The 25,591-nt window shown below is 33.7% G+C and overlaps 1 protein-coding gene across 6 annotated transcripts; it reads left to right on the plus strand.

Annotated features, from left to right (window-relative positions):
- Nucleotides 1-1,496: 1,496 nt before the first annotated feature.
- Nucleotides 1,497-25,443, plus strand: LOC138333526 (coiled-coil domain-containing protein 87-like). Of its 6 annotated transcripts, XM_069281961.1 has the most exons (29): nucleotides 1,497-1,563; nucleotides 1,696-1,792; nucleotides 2,117-2,198; nucleotides 2,587-2,731; nucleotides 2,910-2,981; nucleotides 3,444-3,534; nucleotides 3,952-4,000; nucleotides 4,296-4,338; nucleotides 4,616-4,756; nucleotides 4,916-5,056; nucleotides 5,195-5,295; nucleotides 5,600-5,660; nucleotides 5,802-5,903; nucleotides 6,217-6,333; nucleotides 6,544-6,704; nucleotides 7,200-7,251; nucleotides 9,349-9,363; nucleotides 10,863-11,045; nucleotides 12,098-12,514; nucleotides 15,029-15,213; nucleotides 15,722-15,742; nucleotides 17,359-17,477; nucleotides 19,779-19,899; nucleotides 20,294-20,384; nucleotides 20,672-20,809; nucleotides 20,925-21,039; nucleotides 21,613-21,674; nucleotides 22,808-22,888; nucleotides 23,120-25,443. In XM_069281961.1, the coding sequence occupies exons 1-29, from the start codon at nucleotides 1,537-1,539 to the stop codon at nucleotides 23,300-23,302; spliced, it is 3,213 nt and encodes a 1,070-aa protein (XP_069138062.1). In that variant the 5' UTR covers nucleotides 1,497-1,536; the 3' UTR covers nucleotides 23,303-25,443. The 6 variants fall into 6 exon arrangements, with proteins under 6 accessions (XP_069138062.1, XP_069138065.1, XP_069138063.1 ...); XM_069281964.1 differs by lacking the exon at nucleotides 12,098-12,514; XM_069281962.1 differs by lacking the exon at nucleotides 9,349-9,363.
- The last annotated feature ends 148 nt before the right edge of the window (nucleotides 25,444-25,591 follow it).

Genomic DNA, 25,591 nt, shown 5'->3' on the forward strand with positions numbered 1-25,591 from the left:
CTAAAAATTAGACCTATGCCTCATTAAGACCTTTTAAACGACAAAAATTTTACCGGTCCACAATTTTTATGAAATTTCGCCACAATATTTTAACCTTCAGGTCACATGAGCCAAACTGATTAGAACATAATTTTTGGATGCACATACATAACTTGGAAGTTGCGTTGAATCCCCCCACCCATTGGTTTAATAATTGAACTGGCCCGAAAATAAAACCCAAAAATTTCGATATTTTTCTGTCTTTTTAAAATGTAGCCAAAATTTTATTTGAACCCAATTTTGCCTACATATTTGTGGTCATAAATATGTAATTATTTAATACTTCTCAGGACATATAATACAGTTTTTTGACATAAAAACATTATTTTGGATACTAGTTTTGTGATCAAAAAGAGGAACCCTGTCATTACACCCTTACTGGACCACAATAAATTTTGGCCACAACACAGATCCCCTGGAACGCTGATTGGATTTTTTAGCGTATCTTCATAGGGTTTGCTTTAAGAATGTATAGCACATGTAACATTTAGATTTTTTTAATAAAATTGGTTCGTGGGCAAATTTTCCATTGTTCGTGTGAAAGAGGGTCCTTTAAAGTAGTTATTCAAATTTTGATGCGTAGTAATAACGTTAAAACGTCGATTATATGGATGTTTAGCAGGAATACACACATTAACTCATGCTGTTGTTAAGTTCACTTCATGTTCCGTATGGTCTGTCATATAGTCTCATATAATAATATTCCGACCCATTTATAAGGCATATATAGGCAAAGAATACAACAACGCAATGAAACTTACGATTTCTCACTGCTTCTGTCCTCCAATTACGAAAATGAATTTCGTAGTATTACTAAGACAAAGTGGGCTTGCAACAATCATTGGCAACAAGCAGGTGGTTCAAATAATTCTTCTAGTGTTTTTCAGATATGAGGAATGCCACTTATTTACGCTACGAATAATTATTTGGAAAATATATTTCTTGACTTGCAAGTTTAACATCACAGGTCCTACATTGCGTGATGACGTCTTTGCTTCCATTCGGCCGATTACACAAATGCTGAGTGTAACGATATTTCATTGTATCTGTATCCGTGTAATTAAATATTCCCTCGTTAATGAAAGGATGCGTTTGTTGACAATCCGTGTGAATTGATAAGGAACCAGCGTACTTTTCATAATTTATCGTGTTTGTTTGCTTCTGCAATATAGATCACCCAGACGCTTCGACGCGTACGTAGTTAACAAGCGATTCTGTTTGAGTGAGGAACTATGGTTAAAGCATCATTTGGGACCAATCGTAATGACATGATCACAATACGAACGTACCTGTTCTCCACAAAATGACTATCAATTATAATACAATGTAAAAACAAACAACTCCCCTTTTGTATTTCTTCCCTCTTTTAAGTCAGAATAATAAATTTTTACCTGCATTACCACTCGATATCATGCTCTATTCATGAAAATCTACTGTTTTTGTAATCAACAGGCAGGAATTTTGATTGGAGAAGTCTCACTGATCTGGCCAGAAATTATGAAGCAGATTGACGATCCTTTCCTGGTAAGCAATTGTTTACGTCAAGAAAAGTTACTATAATAATTTGTTTCACTTTTTTTCTTTGAATTATAACCTGTGATAGATTTATTAAGAAAAACTAAGAGAATGATGGCATTACAACTTTTCTATTTGCAGTCTACTCTGGAAAATAAAGAATTGAATAGACGGATATCGGTGCACATAGTAACAGTGTGTGAAAAACTCTTTCATCATTACTTGAAAAAGGCACAAGGTAAGCATGAACTGTTTTAACTTTTGATGGTGATGTTTGTTAACTGTTAGATACTGGTTCAATAGCAGCTCTGTAAATTTAATGTTTAGATTTTAATTTTATCCTACAAAACTTCAATGGCAGTGTTCACCCCATGATTATAATATTATTTATATACACTTGTTGGTGAATCAAGAAGAATCTGCTATAAATTTGTCGACACATTTTTAAAGAAAACAATGTAAGTAACTATATCTTATTGAAATAGACAAATTTAAGATAAAGGATGAATATTTGAATAAAATTATTGATTTTAATAGCAAATATGAATGTTTATCTTGACAGTCCTGAATGAGAGAGGTATATTCAGTGGCCCCGCAAACATGAGTAGATTAAAGGCACAGCTGGCTCTGGATGCCAATAAATTGTAAGTAATCAAATAAAGAAATTAGTTGTTTATTTCTTTGTCATATTATTCAGGGTTAGGGTGAGGGTTAGGGGTTGGTTGAGTTGTTAAGAAGTCCTGACATATTACCGCAAGCCCTACACGTCTGGGTGAAGAGTTCAAATCCAATGTGGGGCAGTTGTCAGGTATTGACTGCTGGTTGGTGTCTCCAGGTACTCCGGCTTTCCTCCACCATCCAACCTGGTACATCTTTAAATGTCCCTGGTTGTTAATAGAATGTAAAACTAAATAAACCAAACTGAAATTTTCATTCAGTCAAAGTGTTGCCTCTCTTGGATAATTATTCACTTGTTCCATATTAAACTATATATCTTCATATTTTCTTCATTTTTTAATTTTTTTTCAACAGTTTAAATGTGTTGACCATTCGACGATACATTGTGGCTGATATACGAGGGAAGGATGATTCTGAGGGTGATGACATGGATACATTCACAGCCAAGTTTTCTGGGAAACAGGAAATCAGCCATCCGCCACTGTCTTTCCAAGGGATGGTAAGTACTTGGTAGGAGTTTCATTGTCAATGGATATGATATGATATATGATAATGAAATTGCATTGAATAACAAAATCAACTAAAGTGATAAATACATGAAAACAGTAATATTATGAACCTGAAAATGTCTTAGACCATTAAAGGTGACAGAGAATCTGTAATGCTTCTTCTTATAGATTCAAAGTAGCCGTCCAAAGTCTAGGATCAAGAAATACCGCTACAAGACAGCAGAACAGGAGGCAAAAGAAGTAAGATCTTTATTCTTTTTAATGTCATTCATATTTTTGTGTCTTTAATATCATACATATATATATCTTACTGATAAATCTTAAGATATTTAAAAATAATATTATAGCTTAATATTGTTAAAATTAATTCTCTTATGATAAGTGTTTGAAATACAGGTACTTGTACTTGAGGTCTATACACAAGTGTGATGAAAGAATTAAGGCCGATATTTTAATTTGTAATTCATTGGAGATGATATCGCTGTGGTTACCATGTGGTCAAGCCACCCATGTGGATCAGTTGTTCGATACTGACAGAAAGTTTGTGGTTTTCCTCTGGGTACTCCAGCCTTTCTCCACCTTCTTAACCTGACACATCCTGTTAAACCCTGGCTGTGAATTGGACATAAAACAGATAAACTGAAAAAATTTGTAAATATTTTCTATTCATAATTTGCTGACGTCTAACCTTTGACCTTTTAGATCTCAGAAGCGATGCCTGCACTAGATACTAACAAACTTATGGGGCTGGTGGCTGATATGCCGGACAGAGATTTACAAACACCATCTCAAGGTACAGTTAATATATATATATATATAGTTACAATGCATATCAAAGAGCTGTTTGTATACATACAAGAATGATTGGCTATTGTTAGCTGAAACATTTTTGTAATCAACACCAAAACATTAATTAAAGTAAAAGAATTTCATTTAAAAATTATTTTCATATTTGTTTTTTTTTTCCTGAATGTTGCCAGCAAGTTCAATACTCTAATCATTCAAATTTTACAACAGTTCAACAACCCTAAGATAACAAGGTTGAACTGTAGCTGCTTTTCAAATCCAGTACTGAAAAATAAATAAAGTTTATATAAAGATCCTGTTTTGCTGGAAAAAAATTAATATTAGTTAATGCCTTGTGTAACCTACATTTGCATTATTTGTTGGTATATAGTTGTTTATGATATTAATTAACTATTGGTTGTAGAATCGGAGGGGTTCATGTCACGAGCTGGCAAGCAGCATCTTACTTCAGAGTAAGTAAATGTTGGGGTTTTTTTTGTGTATAAATGAATGACAATCCTTTTGATTGTCTTATGTAAGGTTTCTATTTGATGTGAAAATTTGGTTATCTGAAATTATCTTAAGAACTCTACACTTTTAATAATTTGCATCACAAATGGCACAAAAGAAATTTGACATTAACCATATGAAATACACCTTAGTTAGCTATCTCACAACTTTCTCACAGTACTTTTTCACAGTATTCTGTTAGAAGTTTGATGAAAGTTGGTAATAAATTAATTAAAGTATTTAAATTTTTGTTTTTAGAGTTTCTATGGAAATGTTATCAGTTAAAAAGATATTACTCAAGGTAAGGTCCTTTCTTGTCTTACAAAACATTATCTTATAATCAATGTTGAATACAACATTGTTAGCTTAGTCAGTCTAAGGATTATCAAAATAATTAGATAGAAATTTATTAGGTTAAGATATGAAAAAAACATGGCATGAATTGATGTTATTAAACAACCAACGATCCCCAAGTCAGATTTTCATTTAGAGAAATGAATGTGAAAAATCAATGCCAAGAAATAAAGTATCACATAGTGCTATTTTGGCATTAACATGGTTTATTTCTGTATGAACAGAGGTCAAGGTCAATGCCTCAGCTACAGATTGGAGAAAATATCTTAGAGGAGATTGGAATAGATGCCAACAAAGTCCGACGGGATGAGTTAGAGGAAGTGGAGATTGCAATGCTGAAACGAAACAACGAGGCCCTAGAAAGGGTAATTATCGTAATACTTTATATTTAAGTTTAACAACAAATCAATAACTAAAGTCATTTAGGTCCGTTATTGTAATGCAGATTTTTTTATATGGATTTTTTTTTAGAATGCTTTAAGGTTTTGTGTTATTTGTATGTATTTATGTTTATGTTTTAACAGAAGAAAAAACATCCTTTAGTGGAGGAAGGGCCACAGCCTGGAACTCGAGAGTATGCCCAGAATGACCTGAAACGGTTGATGTCTCGAGCACAGGACAAAGACGTGGGAAAAATAGACGAGGATCTACCACCTCTATTACAGGTACAATGGGCATTTTGATATTATTATTCTACTGTCTGTTTGCTTGATAAAAAGTTAAATTTAAACTACTGGTAGACTTCATTATGTTGTTCATTATAATTCTATGATTGCAACTGGAAATTATTGCTTCTTATTTAGGCTCTGACAAGGAGCGCAAAACATGATGGGATGAAGAAGAAAGTAGAACAAAAGATAAAAGAACTTGAAGAGAAAGAAAAAAGAGAAATTGAAAAGGAAAAGTAAGCATACTTTAGATAGACGATCTTTGTCTCCTGACAATTAATTCTTGTTTATTAATAACAAATTTACATTAAAAATTTGGCTAATACACTTTGATTATCTTAATAAATCACAGGAAAATATATGCAAATAAAAATAATTTGAAAATATAAAACATTTCAATTAATGAATGTGTGTTATCAGTCAACAAAAGAAGTGTTTTACTTGAAAGTTGTTGGATATATTAAGTATCTGGTTATTTTTCATGGCATTAATGTGTTTGAAACTGAAGCTCTGTATTATTGTTCATTCCATGTATTCTAGTATACCTCTGCGTGAGCCAACCCAACCACAGCCAGCTACTGTCAGCGCCAAGCTCCCCGGGGTAGGTACTCAAGGGTGAGACTTAGGAGAAATAATCCCACTGAAGTATCTGTTGTAATATCTTTGTTTTCACTATGTGTTTGTCTTATGTATTACTGTATATTTCTGGTAGGAATTCTGTATTGGTGGATGTTTATTTCAGATGACGGTGAGAGCATCGGATATTCGTGTATCAGAGAGAGTCTGCATGTCCTCCATTACGATCGACCGATTCTCCACAGTCTTCAATGATCTTATGGATGAGGTAAGCTATAACATTCAAGGACAACTAAGTGTGGAGAAATTAAAAAAAATCAACATAAAAATTTCTTTTGAATAATATTCTATCTTTCACGATTTTTAGTTAAATTGTTCATTTTATATTTTAAATGTTGTACTCGGTTGTTTTATCGAGAGTAAACCCTTGTAAACTGATTGTGTGACCTATTATTTCCTGTTAACGAAAGAACAAATATAAACAGTGCTCTTATTTTAATTACCCGTCTTTGTACCCCCAAGTAATTTAATGTTCACTTCCATGTTTATCAATTCTAAGATTAAGATTTTGATGTAAACAGATTGACCCGGTCACAGTGAAGAACCTTGACAAGAACCTGTTCCTTGGCGAGGAGATCACAGAGGTGTACAGAGAAATCATGAAAACAGTCCCCACTACACATCTCCGTCTTGACGATGTAAGTACATTTCATACACAAAATATATTATTTTGCTGCAATTTTCCATACTATTGCATAAGTTGTAAACAGAGTCTTATTAAAATTACTGTAGTAGCAAGCTAAAAACTTCAGGGAATAAGCCAAGTTAAATTACCTCTTTCTTCTATGTTTATAAAAGTATTCAAGGTAATCTAGAGTCGGGATCAATACAATTTCTATATGATACAGGATGTGTATGTTGTCCCGGCGGCTGATTCTGTAAACCTGTCAGGTACGATGGCATCAGCTACACTGAACAAAAGGAAGTCAGAACGTGTCATCAACCCAAAGCTTCGGAGTCAAAAACAGCCACCATGGGGAGCCGATGATCCGAAAACTTGGGTCAAGACGTAAGTCCTTCTTTGCCAACATGGCCTTGATATCAAACTTGTTTCTAGGTAAAAATCTAATGAATTCAAAATTTTAGCTAAAATTAAATTCAAAAAGGATTTTTTTTTTTTTTCTTTTTTTTTTTTTTTTTTTTTTTTTTTTTTTTTTTTTTGTTAAATTTCTTTTTAGGTGTAATAAATCAAAATACTATATATACTGTAGCGAAATACTTTCATTCTTATTTACTTTCAATATTACTATCACACCTTTTCTCAACCCCATACTCATGAAGATAAATCTTTTTTAGCCATTCAAAGTGGATTTTTTATTGAAATAAATTCATTGAAGCGGAACATTTTTTTTCCTTCGTGATAATTTAAAACTTTATTATTAGATGTTATAAGATAAATTATTTGTTGTTCTGCCAAGGTATTTCTTTCTTAAACAAGCTATTTATGGAATATATGCCACTGATTCTACCCTGGTAATATATATGTACAAAATTGTCCCTGTAGACCAAACAACCCACCTAAAAATTTCCTGGGAGAGGACATCTTTCAGCCAACAGTAAGTAATTTCAAATTGATTCATAGAATAAAGAAGAGTTGGAAGAACTTTCATGACATAGCTATTATATAGAATAAATGTTATATTCTAAAATAAAACTGAAAATTGTTGTTCAAAAAGTATTATTTCGGCATTTTCTTTCAGTTATACTTACTTGTCAAAATATTCAGATTTAAGATGATTTGTAGCATTTTTTAGCCCACCATCATCAGATGGTGGGCTATTCAAATCGCCTTTCGTCCGTGGTCCGTCGTCCGTCCGTCCGTCCGTCCGGTCCGTTAACAATTATTGTTACCGCTATTTCTCAGAAAGTACTGAAGGGATCATTCTCAAATTTTATATGTAGGTTCCCCTAGGACCCTAGTTGTGCATATTGCATTTTGGGACCGATCACTCAGCGGCCATCTTGGATTTTGATAGTTAAAGTTTGTTACCGCTATTTCTCAGAAAGTACTAAAGGGATCTTTCTCAAATTTCATATGTAGGTTCCCCTAGGACCCTAGTTGTGCATATTGGATTTTGGGACCGATCGCTCAACAAGATGGCCGACCAGCGGCCATCTTGGATTTTGATAGTTAAAGTTTGTTACCGCTATTTCTCAGAAAGTACTGAAGGGATCTTTCTCAAATTTCATATGTAGGTTCCCCTAGGACCCTAGTTGTGCATATTGCATTTTGGGACCGATCGCTTAACAAGATGGCTGACCAGCGGCCATCTTGGATTTTGATAGTTAAAGTTTGTTACCGCTATTTCTCAGAAATTACTTAAGGGATCTTTCTCAAATTTCATATATAGGTTCCCCTAGGACCCTAGTTGTGCATATTGCATTTTGGAGCGATCGCTCAACAAGATGGCCGACCGGCGGCCATCTTGGATTTTGATAGTTAAAGTTTGTTACCGCTATTTCTCAGAAAGTACTGAAGCAATCTTTCTCAAATTTCGTATGTAGGTTCCCCTAGGACCCTTGTTGTGCATATTGCATTTTTGGACCGATCGCTCAACAAGATGGGCGACTGGCGGCCATCTTGGTTTTGATAGTTAAAGTTTGTTACCGCTATTTCTCAGAAAGTACTGAAGGGATCTTTATCAAATTTCATATGTAGGTTCCCCTAGGACCCAAGTTGTGCATATTACATTTTGAGAAAGATCGGTCAACAAGATAGCCGACCGGCTACCATCTTGGATTTTGATAGTTAAAGTTTGTTGCCGCTATTTCTCAGAAAGTACTAAAGGGATGTTTCTCAAATGGCATATGTAGATTCACCTAGGACCCTAGTTGTGCATATTGCATTTTGGGACCGATCAGTGAATAAGATGGCCGACTGGCGTCCATCTTGGATTTTGATAGTTAAAGTTTGTTACCGCTATATCTCAGAAAGTACTGAAGGGTTGTTTCTCAAATGTCATATGTATGTTCCCCTATGACCCTAGTTGTGCACATTGCATTTTTAGACTGATCGGTCAACAAGATGGCCGCCAGGCAGCCATCTTGTATTTGGATAGTTATCACTATTTGTCTGCAATTACTGAAGGGATATCTCTCATATTTCATGCATAGTTTCCCCTTGGGCTTTAGTTGTGCATAGTACCTTTGGAACTGATTGGTCAACAAGATGGCCAACCTGTCGCCATCTTAGATTTCACAGCTGATTCTCAGAGAACAATAAAGCGATTTGTCTTAAATATCATATGTTGTATATTTGAAAAAGTTTGAAAAGCAGGGAAAAGATCCTTCTTTCCATTGTCAGACATAGATCATTCTATGGTGGGCGCCAAAATCCCTCTGGGATCTCTTGTTTCCTTTCAATAGAGGCCAGTATAATTATTTTAAGTTCTGTAAATTTAACAAAAAGACATTACATGTACTTGTATTCCATTGCATTCAGAATTCTTAAGTCTACAATGCACAATCATGTTTTTCAGTACCGGTATGTTATGTAGATTTATGGTTGGTTCTTGATCAAATTTCCGTTGATATAGATCTGAAATCTAAACGGTCCTTTCTGAATGTGTGAAATCCAAGTTGCAAAGAATAAACCATAACTTTTATGAAACGAAATGATAATAAATTTGTTTATTTTCTCTGATGCCTAACAGTGGCTTAGCAACTTAGTAAGTAATATAAGGAGAAAGTGTGTAGACCAGAGAGTATATAACCAGGTGTTGAGCATGATCACTTAACTTATTTGTGTCATATTCTATAACTTGTCTATAATCTTAATGACGTTAGAGTAGAGGAATGGACATAATGGGTGTTACATGACAACTCAGTTGTTAAGGGTGTTTTGCCAATGAAGAAGATCTTAGGTGCTATGTTCAGTATTCCCTACCGATGATAGGATTTTGATAAACAGGCCGGTCTGGGCTGCTGTAGGTAAGACAATGTTAAACAAACTAGTCGAAGATTAAAAGAGTCTTAAACAAGTGGTTAAGACAAGATTATGTATTTAAATACATGTCTGTCTATTTACAATTAATAAATCAAATGTTAATATTGTCCTTGTATAGACTTTAACAGTTAGATTTATATTTGTTTCCTTATTAACTGAATATGATCATTTGTTAGTATGTGTGTTTGTTTGCAGCATGAGATGTTGTATGACAGCTAGAATATAACACAGAATATAACACAATTAAAATAGTAACTTGAGAATATTAAACTAAATTCTGTGGAACAGTTGATCTTAATTATGAAAATTTATTCATGAAATGCATAAAACAAATGCATGTGTATAATTTCTGTTTGAATTTTCATGTATATTACATATACCTGTGTTTTTACTATGAAATATATTTATGATTTGTGTTTGATTTATAAGGGAATGTATGTGTTATAATATAACTAAGATGTGAGTCCTCATAAATTGTGATTTTGAAAATTACTGATTGGTTTAGTATCTTAATTAACTATTAAACTGTCTGTATAATAACTACGTTTTTGATGTTTCTGAATCATAATTATCAAAAACATCTAATTTGCTAAATGACAACCTTTTATATATTGTGTTTTCAACTACAAGAGATGATTGTTGTAACACATGAATTTATTAATGCATTATGTACATACGTCTTTTATTTAATTTTTTTATAATTTTTTAAAACATCATATTTATAAACATTCATAATTAATGTGGTGAAAGGGCACATTGATAGATAATGGGAAATGGTCTAAAAATCTCAATATTTCCTCGATTGAAATATTTCTTTTTCTGAGTTTTGTCATTGAAGTATGCAACATTGAGCATATTATCTGAGGGAGAAGATTATCTGTAACACTGATTTCTATATCCATAATTTAAAAATCAACTTATCTTTATATATTCAAATTAAAAGCTGATATTTTGATATTTCATATGTAATAAAGGCTACTCAAGGCAAATTTTTGCATTTGTGTAATGCAACAATCTTAAAAAATAGTTTAAAGACTATGCATTTCGACAGAATGAGATTAAACAAGAATTTCTTTCGTCAGATTTTACATGTTCATTGTTGCATACTGTATATTGAAATGTACGTGTATTATAATCAATATTATAAACATTAACATGATAATATGGCATTGAGTAAAAACAAAATTAATTTAAGTTGATTTTTGGAATGATTTTCTTTAGACTCCAAATATGGAACGTGTTCACGATGCCATGCACAACCCTGGCAAGATGTCACAGATGTTGCAGGGGGATAACATGCCAAAATTTGTAGCAGAAAAGATGGCACGTACATATGCCTCATGGCTTCAGTGGTGGAAAAGTACTGTGACGAGCGACGATTACATGAAATACCTGTCGACCACGGTACAGATTTTGTAGTGTTTAGAGTGTAGTGGTGACGGTTGTGTCCTATAGCATGCACTAGTTAGCACCTGGTTTGGACTGCAGTGATACTCATATCAATATCATAATCTAAACATCACAGAAAGAATTTCACTCGGGAAATCCAACTCTATGTTAGTGACATATTGGCTGAAATTTCATGGAAATATTCTTAGTATTAGTAGCAATTGTAAAAATTTGTTATCTCAAAAATCAAAGGACAGTCAAAAATATTGTGACTCATCCGAAATTTGACTCAAACGAATTGTTGAAATTAGGTTGACAATATCGATTTCAGGGCAGTCATTAAGAATATTGCCTGTACTGATATTCTGCCTAATTTTGGCCTGAGCATTTAAAAGATTTCTTCTGATTTTATCAATTGCATAAATAAAGATTCCCGTTGGAGTCTGTTTCATTCTCCAGAATGAATTTCCGTGATTGTGAAGTGATTTCTGTTTGTGACTTGACTAACTTTCTCTTTATTTCAGCCTTTTTCTGTTTTTCTCTTTCAGCCTAGCCTGTTAGTACTTACATTTCTCTCTAGCTAGTCACTAGTGACAACTTATACTTTTGTCACACTGTCAAATCTGTCTCAGTGAAAATTGTTTTGAAACACAAAATATTTTGAGTTATGAATTCATATTTCTAGTAATTTAATACAAAAAAATCTTCTTGACAGATTTGAATGTACTAGTACAAAAACGTGATTAATATATAGCGTTCCTTCAGCAAACTCTCAAAATTCAGAACCTACTCATCGTAACAAAACAGATGACAGTTTTAGCTACAATCATGTTAAGCAAAAAGCATTTTCAGATCAGAAATCTTTCGAGATTTTTGTATAAGAATTCCAAACTGAATACTGAATAAAAACTCGGAAACATTGCAATTTCAACTTATAAATTAAAAAATGAGTAGAAGAATTTTCAGAGGGTATGTGTTTCTAGTTCATTAATAACATAGTGTGTGTTTATCATGGCATTAATCCATCTTGCTTTGTGTATCTTTCTCTCTATCATTTCTAAAAATAGGGGAAACTTGTTCCAGGCGTTCTAGAATTTTCCGCTACTCCTTCAAACAGTAGCTCTGTGCAGGAACACTCCTCTAGCACCAGATCCTTGAGCTCGGACAAATTGGCCATTCTCAGTCTTCCTTCTATGGATTTAAAACAAGTACTGGAGTATTACCCAATGGACCAAAGTTCATATTATATTCCCGCTGAGGACAGTGTCCTGTCTGAAAAAAAATCAGCAAATAAATGCTACCTAAATACACCAGATGGTCGTCCAAGTCCGTCCATCCTGAAACGTGCGGGGCAAAATCGTATTAGCAATGGTACAGGAGGTGACCACAAGGATAGCCAAACACTTTTGTTACCAAAGATACCACTGACTCATAGCGTGCCATCCTTACTGGCAGCCAACCTCTCCAATGTTACGATAGTACAGGTAAAATAATAGCATGTCGCCGTGTTCATATTTATGTTAATTCAAGTTGAATTAAACCTTTTGTTGCAAATTAAAATTATCATAATGTTTCAGACTACAAAGCATATGTGGCTATATAAACAAACATAAAAGATTGAGACACCATTTATGAGTCCTTGTAACTCTGACTCCCAAATCATATTTGGTACAATTCAGTTCCATAAATTGCTAGACCGTTATTGATTCTTATTAGTTATTACCAGCAGTGAAAAATAATATCTTGAAATCCTACCAAAGACTATGAAAGGAATATAAACACAATTTTTTTATTTTATTTTTTTCGTGTGAAAACAAATGTTTGATTTTGATTCTGTTTCCCTTATAGAACGTTTCTGTTTGTGAGTTAACTAATGTCTTTGTTTTAATATTCTATGCATGCTATAACACATTGTGGTTATCTTGAATAACTAACTTTTACAACATACACATATATTTTGTTCAAGATTTCTACAAGAATATATTCTCACTTATTGGTGACACTTGAATTTAATATATCTCTATATTATGTTATTTTCAAAATAGAAATTAAATTCTGGGCTTGACTTAGATCTAACCAGGGGAGATTTAAAGTGATATGTTTGAAATTTTCCATATTTTGTTCTTTCTTTCTTCTTTTGAAGGGGAGATGTTATAGAAAGATATGTTAAGGCAAACCAATTTTATTAATTAGTCTTATACTAATTAACATAAAACACATACCACCTCACTTTGTTTCATTTATCTTAAACTTCATCTGTCATATTCACAACAAATATTCACTCCGTTGAATACTTATTCACTATTGAACATTGCCACTGATTTTATGTCGATTGCTGTAATTTTATTTCATTTTTCTCATTGTTTCAGGCCAATGTAAGATTCTTTCAGTACTTATGTTTTTGTCACTGACAACTTGACGTACGTGGAGTAACTGTGTCATGTGTCAACTACGTTAAAGTTTACTGACAAGCTTACAGACTTAATCTTTCATATATAGACAGGGATTTATCATAACCTTTACTTCCATGATCAAACAAATTCATGACAAGATGAAATAACCTTTAGATTAAAAAAATAAATAAAAGACAGTGGTTTCCAACGACCTGTAGGTATTCCATGATTTATAGGTGTGTCAGTTCAACCTACAAAAAGAGAAATTTCTGAAAAATATGTATACCCTAAAAAAAAACATAGTTTTACATCATAAAATACCAAATCACACATATTTTATCATTCTTTATATATCACATTCCTTTTCGAGGACTTCAATAAATAAAAGTAATACCATGTTTACAATATGATGAAATTAGAAATGTGTGTCACCTTACTTCAAAATTATATTCAATGTTGAACTCTGATGTACAATGAAACGGAAGTGTCACTCAGATATCTATTTGATGTAATACTCATAAGTTCTCCTTTAATAGAACAAAGTTTCGTACATTATAATTTTTATGAAAAGTATTTCTGTCTTAATTAATTAAGAAATTTGAATGAAAGGTTTTGATTACATTAGCTCGTTTCTGAAAGCATTTTGATAAATCCCTGATATATGTATCAGTCTTTCTGTGTAATAGGATTGGGGAGTAGCATTGAGTTGTCTTTGTCAGATTTTATGGGTTCTGGAATTCAGATTTTATGAATAAAGTGTTTTATTTTAACATCTTAGAATTGTACCTGTCCCTGATAACGGTAAAATGGATTGTGTTAACGTTTTGTTGACTGGTGTGAGGTATTTGTATACATGACCTTGTTAACATAATTGTCCAACATTTAAATGTCGAACGTAAGATGACCAAAACTTTTTTGAAAATTGCTCAACTGAATTATAACTGAAATATTAAGGTCAAAATATAGTACCAAAGATATAACTGTAAATTCAAGGTTATCGTCTGTTTCAAGATGGTGATCTAGTAACTCTCATAATTAAAGGTCATTTCGGGGTCAAGGTCATCATACAGTAAGATTCTGATTATTATACACTCAACCTTTAAGGTCAAGGTCATTATCTATTGAAGGTAAATATGATGCTTCCTAGTGTAGGTGATTGTGTGGATATGTTGTTTATAGCTAGTGCACATATATGGAGAAGATTTTTGCTAGTCAAATTGTTTGTGTAGTGGTATACTGGTGCCAAGTATGTAATTCATTTTCTCCTTCACTGCCAGTTCTCATAATCATAATGACATTTTTTGTTATCAGTGTTAAAAAGAGAATACATTTTGTTGCTTTGTAAAGATAAATTTCTTAATTTCAATTTAAAGTTGTTAATATTTTACATACCTCAGTAGTAATCATAATATGTTATTTGAAAGTGTTAATTATATATACAATTGCCAAAATGTTACAGTAATTTCGTAATTTCATATCATATCATGTACGTCTCATTATCAAGATCAAAAGCAAATTATGATATACTTGACAGCGTAAAATAGCTGATGATATAAAGAGAAAATGAAAATGTTTTACTTTAGATTCTATCAATTTTATAACTAGGAAAACGACTATCTTGGTGCCACATTCCACTTTTTCGATTCCGATGACGAAGATGAAGAAGATGAGGAGTCGGCGGCCCCTCCAATATCAATCTACACACACTCCATTCCTCAGCCGAGTCACATGACACTGTCAGGTGTACCCAAACCTCCGAAACCACACTCCAGCAAAGTTTCAGAAATGAGGTATGAAGGTCTTTTTTTTTTAACTTTTGGTTTTACTAGATACAGTAAAACCTGTCTATATAGACCACCCAATGGGAAAAGGTCTTAATACAAAGATCAAAATCTACTTTTTAGACTCCGGGTGGTCCTCACACAGAGGTTGTAACTAAGATAGGTTTTCCTATTATGCATGGTGTCAGCAATTCATTGATATTCAATCACAAAATTCAATGGAAGAATTTTGCAATAAGGATGCATTGTGTTTACATAATTATTGTCTTCAAATCCCTTTCACAATAATTTTAGGATTACCTGATATAATAAACGCATGTATATAAAGTCCCGACCATAATTTTATCTTTAAAGTTTGTGATAAATAACAGCATGTTTTTTTTGTATGGATTTTTTTCCAAGTGCATTGTATCATATGGTGCATCATCTCTATCACTGCATCTGAAAATAAGATAAATAAAAAAAAAGTGACATTGTGGTAAAGGGCTAGGAATTTTATCACATAATTACCTTACAGGAAACGCCATAAGGGAGAGGTGTAAGTATACTGGTAGTTGTGTAGATTTTCGCCTAGATACATCGCTAATCGGCAGCATCATTTTATCATCCTGATGTTTCCATCTCTGTCCATCATTGCTATATGTAGTGTGCAAATTTAGGAGTAAACCCAGCAAATTTTGGCTTACCGATAGTAGCATTGGTCATAATGTGCATTTCTTTACATAGAATACACTTGTAGTTAATAATTAATGAATTTTAATATTTTCATATAGATCATTGTCTTGTTCTAGATATCAGAATTAGCTGTAGAATGTAGCTTAAAGTATCACTTTTAATTTATTTATTTTAATAAATGACATCTTTGATTGTTGTCAAAGTTATTAACTGCAAAAATAAAAACAATGAAGTGGGGATTTTTTACGAAAAAAAAAATAAACAGAGATGGGAGATGGGAACTCTGTCTGCATTAAAGATTATTCAAATTTATTTCAGTTGATTTGCATATGCATTGCACATATGCTTCTTAAAATTGAATCAGACAGTCAAGCTCTGACTGTATTTGGTGAAATTATAAATATTTCAGCACAAAAGACCACCCGACCATCCATTTTTGTATGTCATATTTCAATATACAGTAGAAAAATCTTCCCGGGGATAAAAATAAATTATCATGTAAGCTTTAATTGTTACTGTGAATGTTGGCATCATATATGTATGTAAATTATGTTAATTCTGCAGTGCTCTTAACAACAGGTGATGGAAAGTTTGAAAATTGCCATGGCTGACCATTTTATTTTTTTCGACAACTTATTAATAATGATCATTTTTATGAAAAAAGAGGGCTATGTTGATAAAGTGTGACCCGTTTCTAGTTTGGTGGTGGTGGCAGAAAGATAAAGGTGGCAATATATAGCTTTTTATCTCAGGGGCTTGAGTTTGAAACACATATCCTGACCCTAGGTTGATTAGTTTTTATTTGATACTCTGGGTTTCAAATTAATCAGGACTTTAATGTGAAGTAAATAATAAAAAAAAAGACAGCAAGTGAAACTACCAAGAAATGAAATTGTATCTTACATCTTTGTGTTACCCATCAATTCACCTTATCAGCGATAGATTATTTATTCACCCCTTCATTGTAGATGATACTTGTTATTTATGTTGTAAGTTAAAGACATTAAGCATTAAGAAAATAGCCCAAAGTTTTTATTTTCTTTTCAGTATGAGTAAGTTCTCTAAGAACGGGATTTACTTTACCTAACTAATATTCATGAACAAAATGATATATGAAAAACATTGTTTAACTTCTTATTCAGATTTTTTTTGTTTAGTTTTGAATGAATTAGCTTTGACACTTTCAGGGTTGTGCAAAAGGTCTCATTAAATGAAAATAAACGTTGACTATTAATCACCTGGTATACACTGATTTTAATTTAAAACTTATTTTAATAAAAAAGCGATTTAAACATTTCCTTTTTTATTTTATTTTTCAATTCCCCCAGATATTTTTACTAAAACATATAATGATACGAAATTCCTAAATAAAGCCTGCCTAAACAGTTAATCATTTTATGAGTTTTGTCCATTTATGTCATTTCTAGGTTTTGTATTTGTTACTGAATATCTAATTAGATTTGTGATCACATTTAACAGGGAGCGAGAGAGAAAGATTAATGAACTGAAAGAAGTAAAGAACAAATATGAAGAAGGAATGTGGAATGTTAACACAATTCTTATGGGAGGCCTCGGCAAGGACCCAGCACTTATAGATGGTAAGCGATTGTTACTGTAGGGGAGGTCTAGACAAGGACCCAGCACTTATAGATGGTAAGCGATTGTTACTGTAGGGGAGGTCTAGACAAGGACCCAGCACTTATAGATGGTAAGCGATTGTTACTGTAGGGGAGGTCTACGGCCAGACCACAGCACACTTATAGATGGTAAGCGATTGTTACTGTAGGGGAGGTCTAGACAAGGACCCAGCACTTATAGATGGTAAGCGATTGTTACTGTAGGGGAGGCTAGCAAGGACCCAGCACTTATAGATGGTAAGCGATTGTTACTGTAGGGGAGGTCTAGACAAGGACCCAGCACTTATAGATGGTAAGCGATTGTTACTGTAGGGGAGGTCTAGACAAGGACCCAGCACTTATAGATGGTAAGCGATTGTTACTGTAGGGGAGGCTGGCAAGGACCCAGCACTTATAGATGGTAAGCGATTGTTACTGTAGGGGAGGTCTAGACAAGGACCCAGCACTTATAGATGGTAAGCGATTGTTACTGTAGGGAGGTCTAGACAAGGACCCAGCACTTATAGATGGTAAGGGATTGTTACTGTAGGGGAGGTCTAGACAAGGACCCAGCACTTATAGATGGTAAGCGATTGTTACTGTAGGGGAGGTCTAGACAAGGACCCAGCACTTATAGATGGTAAGCGATTGTTACTGTAGGGGAGGTCTAGACAAGGACCCAGCACTTATAGATGGTAAGCGATTGTTACTGTAGGGGAGGTCTAGACAAGGACCCAGCACTTATAGATGGTAAGCGATTGTTACTGTAGGGGAGGTCTAGACAAGGACCCAGCACTTATAGATGGTAAGCGATTGTTACTGTAGGGGAGGTCTAGACTTATAGAGGCTGTTACTGTAGGGAGGTCTAGACAAGGACCCAGCACTTATAGATGGTAAGCGATTGTTACTGTAGGAGGTCTAGACAAGGACCCAGTAAGCGATTGTTACTGTAGGGAGGTCTGACAAGGACCCAGACTTATAGATGTAAGCGATGTTACTGTAGGGGAGGTCTAGACAAGACCCAGCACTTATAGATGGTAAGCGATTGTTACTGTAGGGAGGTCTAGACAAGGACCAGCACTATAGATGGTAAGCGATTGTGTACTGAGGGGAGATGTTACTGTAGGGAGACAAGGACCCAGCACTTATAGATGGTAAGCGATTGTTACTGTAGGGGAGGTCTAGACAAGGACCCAGCACTTATAGAATGGTAAGCGATTGTTACTGTAGGGGAGGTCTAGACAAGGACCCAGCACTTATAGATGGTAAGCGATTGTTACTGTAGGGGAGGTCTAGACAAGGACCCAGCACTTATAGATGGTAAGCAATTGTTACTGTAGGGGAGGTCTAGACAAGGACCCAGCACTTATAGATGGTAAGCGATTGTTACTGTAGGGGAGGTCTAGACAAGGACCCAGCACTTATAGATGGTAAGCGATTGTTACTGTAGGGGAGGTCTAGACAAGGACCCAGCACTTATAGATGGTAAGCGATTGTTACTGTAGGGGAGGTCTAGACAAGGACCCAGCACTTATAGATGGTAAGCGATTGTTACTGTAGGGGAGGTCTAGACAAGGACCCAGCACTTATAGATGGTAAGCGATTGACAAGGACCCAGCACTTATAGATGGTAAGTGATTGTTACTGTAGGGGAGGTCTAGACAAGGACCCAGCACTTATAGATGGTAAGCGATTGTTACTGTAGGGGAGGTCTAGACAAGGACCCAGCACTTACAGAAACTTCCCTCAACTATAGGTCGAAGTTCATTTTTGTTGTATTTTTAAGTTATAGATCATACTGTTACTAGTGACATAAAACTTTTTTTTTGGGTGCAACTTTTGCAGACCAGGAATCAAGATGGCTGCCACGGCATGTAATTGGTCAAAATTGAACAAAAAGGAACAAGGTTGAGAATACAAATCTAATACAATTATAGGCATTGCTGTGCCTAATATATTAATTTTAAATAATGTGACTTTTCAAAAAGCATTTTTCTTCTGCGAAATAAATTTATTTTAATATTGGTAAAATAATGTCATGCCATCATTCAGGGGATGTTACTCTTGTCAAATTAGGCTCTGTGGAGATTGGGGGAAATTTATGTGACGGCACCGTCACAATTAGATCTTGTTTAAGCTAGTTTTTGTAGATTACTGATCTTTGACAGGTAAAAACAGGTAAACACCTAAAACTCTGTGCACTCCCACATTGTACCTGCCAGATTTAAGATAATTTTGCCATTTTCTAACAATTTAATACTATATTTTCTATTTCTTATACAGAAGATGATGATGCTTCCTCCAAAAGACAAAAATCAGCGGACACTACAAAGTCTGCCAAGACTTTACAGGAGCGTGCTGCAGCTCGCCACTCAGCAAAACTACAGGAGAAAACATCAACCAGGTATAGTGACTATCTTATACTCACACTACCAAGCATGGTAATGTTTTATCTATGGTAACAGTATCTAGGAGCACACAAGTTTGCATGGTCACAAAAAAAAGGATTAGGAAAAATGACCATATCAATATCATGCCTATATATCCAGATTCACATTGTGATGGTCAAAGTTTCATATATACACTTGTCGGTATATCTTTCCAGTTATTTTAGTTTATAGTTTTGACAGATATTTTTATTGATGCTGTCATTATTGATGGGAGTGGGTGTGGGGGGGAGGGGTCATACAGGGTTGACCACATCCATCCTGTCACATTCCAATTTTCATATGGAGGTGGGGATATTTTTGACTTGCAGAAACTTTGAGTTTTCAATCTGTTGATTATTTTTTGGACAGAGATTTTATACAGTCCAGACAGTCGAGACAATCTAAGGTGACGTCTGTAACTGGTACCATGAGCAAAATGGACACGGAGAGGTCAGAAGAGGTATGTGGCTGTTAGATATAATAGAAATAGTCGAAAGTTCTCCCTGAAATATTTGATCTATGTCTTTGTATAACTCTTTCATGCATAAATTTCATGTATATTTACAACTTCTGTGAAAATTTATGAATGGCTTATCTTTGGTTAATATTTTTTTTTTAACTTAGACCTTTTTCATATGATACCATTAAACAATAAATTTTGTCATAAATGTAGTTCATTTTTTTCCAGACTTTCAGTGAATTTTTCGGGATTAAATGATAATCAATTCGTTTATGTGTTACTTTCAGAGTGCAGGAGCAGATGCACCTCTGTCACCACAGGATCGATTGGAAAAAGTCTGGAAATCGCTGGAAATGCCGGACTCTCATCGACTGGATATGGCTATCAAATACAGCTGTAACGAGTTCTACTCACGGCTGTTTGAGGTATCCTAATCTGGTATTAATTCCTGTCCTCAAAAAAATGCATGTAATCTTTTTCCAATTCAAATAGCTAAAATTTCTGAAATAAAACCAAATTCTTTTTTTGTATTCTGTTTAGGTGATTGACCGCTGGGAGAAAGTAACAGAATTCATATTAAAAAGAGAAGATTTATTGGCAAAACTGGAGAAATTTGAACGTAATGCCTCAGATCCAAACAGATTTTTTGAGAAAGGTAAAGTACAGCATCTATGTCCATCATGAATTTAACCTTGTCAATTTATTCTACATGTAAAAGTTAGATGTAGGGTTGAGACCTGGTTTGCATTACATGTGTGTGCTCTTGTACATAATCCTGTCTTGCATATAGCATGATTTACCACAAAAATTTATATTACCAGGTACGTAATACCAAGGCTATCATTTTACTTAGGCAAGGTATATACCATAAATAGGTCACTGTGACCTACTTTTTCACCACTGATTAAAACAGAAAAGCTTTCTTAAGGTTACACGACTTGTCATTAGATCTGGATACTAAGGTCTTTGATTTACCTCCATAAAGTGGCTATCATGGTAAGAATAAGGCACTTTGACCTTTATTTTAACCTTTGACCTACATGCAACAATAAGGGGTCTACCCCTAGTATGTGAAAGGAGTCTTTCAAAAGGTATTTTGTGTGTGCATGGGCATTTTCTTGGATATGATAAAATTATATACTTGTATATATGATGTTGGGATAGAAAAGTGGAATATTTTGAATTTTTGTGAATAGCTTACTTATAAGTGTTTTTTACTCCCATACAGGTAACAAGGGCAGTTCAGTGAAACGACTACAGGAGGCCAAACAGAGAAGTTTCTATTATAAGGCAAGTCCAAATGAGAAATACATCTATACTTCATTAAAAACTATATGTCATGTGGAATATTGAATATTGTGAAAAAATTTCAATACCACAGTGATTATTAATATTGTAGAATAAACGTTGATCAACTACAATGCAGTAGATTAGAATGGTGTTATCTGCTTCTGTAATTACTTAAATATCATTGCAGTTCAACAATTGATGGTGTTTAGATGTTAATGCTATATCTACTTGCTGGTTCATAGATAGACCCTGTGGGTTATCAGTGCAAATAAAAAAAATCATGGTACATGTGTACTGAAGCGACCTTAGTGACCTGTCACCTTTCACCCTGAATGTGATTATCAAGCTGTAATAAACGCCATCCATCATCAGTACCAGGGTCTCTCTGTAGATTAGTACACTACTAAAAATGCAGGCCCTCATAATTCTCATGTCAGCTCAGATAGACTTACCTCTATGTCCATATATAAATGTCAGGGTATTTAGGTCACATTGATGTTTTGCTTCATCAGCAGTTTTAGCAGCTGTAACTATTAAGTTACTAAATGACCCAGATCATATTTTCACCATAATTATGCCATCGTTATGAAATGAAGTGGGGATTGACATATAAATTGTAATATCTCATCAGTATCTCATCAGTCCAACATCATTGGAAAGCCATATTTGGCTTATATAGATATATGGTAATATTTACATACATTTTGTAAATGGTTAAAAGTTATACATGTGATTGCGTTTACATATGTATATATAACAGTATTCATGTCACCAATGCCCATACCATCCTAGCCTATCAGTCCATTCCTATTACGGTATGTCTCGTCTGGCTTTGATATATGGAGTGATTTTGATCTATCATTTACTTTCCTTTGTTTCATTCTGTCAGTACAGTACTGATAAAATGAAACAAAGGGAAGTAACTCTGATAGATCTATATGGGGCATGTGTGTCTTACACTTCACTTCATCCATGATAAGAGGAGCACCTAGTGTTAGCCCCTTTGTGTCCTCTCCCATCCTGTCCTATTCTGATGCCAAATAGAGGCGGGGCATTTATGTCATATGTCCTTTATTTCTTTTTCTTTTTTTCTTATTAATAAATATACTAATAATAACTCTTTTTTTCTACAGAGAATTGACTATTACGACCGTGAGATTAAGATTGAGATAGATTACATGACACAACACTTTCAAGATATTATCACATATAAGGTAAGTATTATTATTCTGTATGGTTGGTTATTTTTGCAGGAATTATATCTTTGGGATTTCATGAGACCTTGTTTTGAATAATTTTATCGGCCATGTTTTGAGAATTGAATGGGTCAAATAGACCTTGAAAGCCAGATAATAATTTCTCTACATCTATATATACATGTAATTTCTGTCCCAAGGGCTGATCATATGAGGATAATTTCCTAAACATGTACTTTCTGTCCCCAGGGTCGGTCGTATGAGGAGAAGATGAAGTGGGACAGGATAGAGATGCTGTATTGGTTACAGGAGGAGAGGAAACAAAACGCTCTAAAGTACGAGGCCATGATGAAACAGCAGGCAGTGCCAATGAAGGTCAAGACTGCTCACCTTGACCCAATAACACCGCCTAGTACAGCACAAGTTAAATAGAGACTGTCTCAATATTTAACACAATGTATTTGTTTATAACTTTACAGAAAAAATAAATATTAATAGACTGGCCCCAGTGAGCAATACCAGCTATTTGGGTTGTAAAAAAAAAATCAATGTTCATCTTTGTATAAATTGTTCAAAGTGCAAACAATTCCAAGAAGAGGATGAATTTTGACCCGTATCATTAACCTATGTTGAGGTAAAAATTACCATAGTACAAGCAAGTCTTTAAAGAAGGTGACCTTTGACCTGTATTATCATCAACCTTTGCTAAAGTCAGAGTCATAAAAAAGATGAACTTTTGATTCTGTAGATAATCGGATGTGCATGTGGTCAGCATTGTAAATGTCACTTCAGTAACCGATTGTAAGGCCTTCAATGATTCCTGGTTCAATAATTAGTACATGTACAGCATGGTGTCACTGTGATAGTTTTTTTTTGTATTTTTTAACACCTACATGTACTTTTTATCCTTATAAGGATAAATAAAATAATAATCCTTGTTATATGATATGTATTAATATAAACATATTATAGTTTTGGGGTATTTTTGTATTCCAGAACTGTTTTGATTTTACTGTCAGAATATATATTTATGTTATGTTTTACTATCTAAAAAAAAGTCTGGTGTATCCATAAACAAATTGTAACATTCCTCAGATTTGCATAATTCAATGTTAATTTATTTTGATTGGATGGTTTCAGTGCTATAGACAAGTTAGCCAATATTACACAGTATATAGTTCTTTAAATCTGTGATATTCACATATTTTTTTAGCTGATTTGCTGTTATTTAAAAATCTGTGATGATTACATTTCTTACAGAAAATTTGAATTAATGATAGATATGCAACTACATACCAGTATATAATACTAAATAGGTGACAAGCCGGTGGTAACAGACATTCTGATCATTAACCCCCTTCCACATATAAGTACAAAGGAAAGGGCCCCACATGTATTTTACTTGAAATTTTGTTCATGAATTGTCAGTGTTGAAACTTTAGATAACAGATGTTGTCTTTTTAGGTCTGATGACACTAGTTATACATCAAATCTGATAGACATTAAATTTAAGTTCATAGTTTTTAAATATTTGCTGGTTATGACCGATACTATTTAAAAAAAAAAAACACTGCATAAGTTGATGTCTCGAACCATATACACAATAGATAGGATATCACTGCTTGTTACCAGGTGTATAATAATGACAAGAATGCATTGTTTTGTCTTAACTATTCACTGGTGGCATGAAATACTATGCTGCAATTTTCTAGAAACTTGGTTAAACAAGATACATTTGTCTGTCATGTTAGTGGTGAAGAAGATATGTTTAACAGATGTCTGCTTTTCTATTTTTGGTCAGAGATTGTTCATAATTATTCATCAGATATAAGAGCATTATACAATATATTTATAAAAGTCTCTATACTATAAAAAAAATTCAGCATTATCAGTAATAATGGTAATCTGTCTCACTTTTGATTCCTATCTTCTGTAAAAGGACCACAATTTTACTGACAAGATTAGAGAACTCACATTTGAACTTATTTAACCTATGACCTCTAATGGTGACTTCTGACCTCTAGTGATAACCTCTGACCTCCGGTGACCTGACATCTGGTGAAGATTCCATGGTACCCAATACCACGATTATTTATCAGGGATGCTGAGAAACAGACCAGTCTGTGTTGTTGTGTTTGTGCCTTGTTGATCTTTGAAGAAAATACTAATTACATGAAGAAATATCTGCTTTTTTTTTTTTATTTATCATGAAATCTTTTTATTCTTTATAGTTTTGTTTCTACAATAATATGTTGTGGAGTGTTTTTGGTTAAAGAATTGAATAACAATAAAATTTTACATGGAATTGAAGCTAAACAAATGGATTTTTCAGTTTATTTTAAAGCACTCTGTCTTGGAAATTATCATTCATTTCATTGTATTAAACACAACTACGGACTTGATGTATACTGTCAGATGTAATGTATGGGATTTTACTGTACACTTTTTTATGATTACTCCAAAATAGGTTTCTTCTACTGTATGTAACATTATAGCATTCCTAACCACATGCTATAATACATGGCAGAGTATTTGCTGAAAGCCTGTGATACAATTTAAAACTGTGAATATTTTATTTAAAAACAAGCGTTGTTTATGAAGGTGGTAAATGATGTATTATTTTATAAATTAAAAGCCGTCTATTTTAGATAACTTCCTTTACATTAGTTAGTTAAGTCAATGTACTTTAACCAGGAAATTATAATGGAGACAAACTAAAAT

This window comes from Argopecten irradians, chromosome 10 (genome assembly GCF_041381155.1).
Source record: "Argopecten irradians isolate NY chromosome 10, Ai_NY, whole genome shotgun sequence".
Lineage (NCBI taxonomy): Eukaryota > Metazoa > Mollusca > Bivalvia > Pectinida > Pectinidae > Argopecten > Argopecten irradians.

What these genes read in the sequence shown, in the direction of transcription:
- LOC138333526 (XM_069281961.1), top strand. Translation starts at nt 1,537, where the DNA reads ATGAAGCAGATTGACGATCCTTTCCTG. An exon ending in CCAATGTTACGATAGTACAG is followed by an intron (nt 12,515 to 15,028) that starts GTAAAATAATAG and finishes TTTTATAACTAG; the next exon opens with GAAAACGACTATCTTGGTGC. An exon ending in TCTACTCACGGCTGTTTGAG is followed by an intron (nt 20,810 to 20,924) that starts GTATCCTAATCT and finishes TATTCTGTTTAG; the next exon opens with GTGATTGACCGCTGGGAGAA.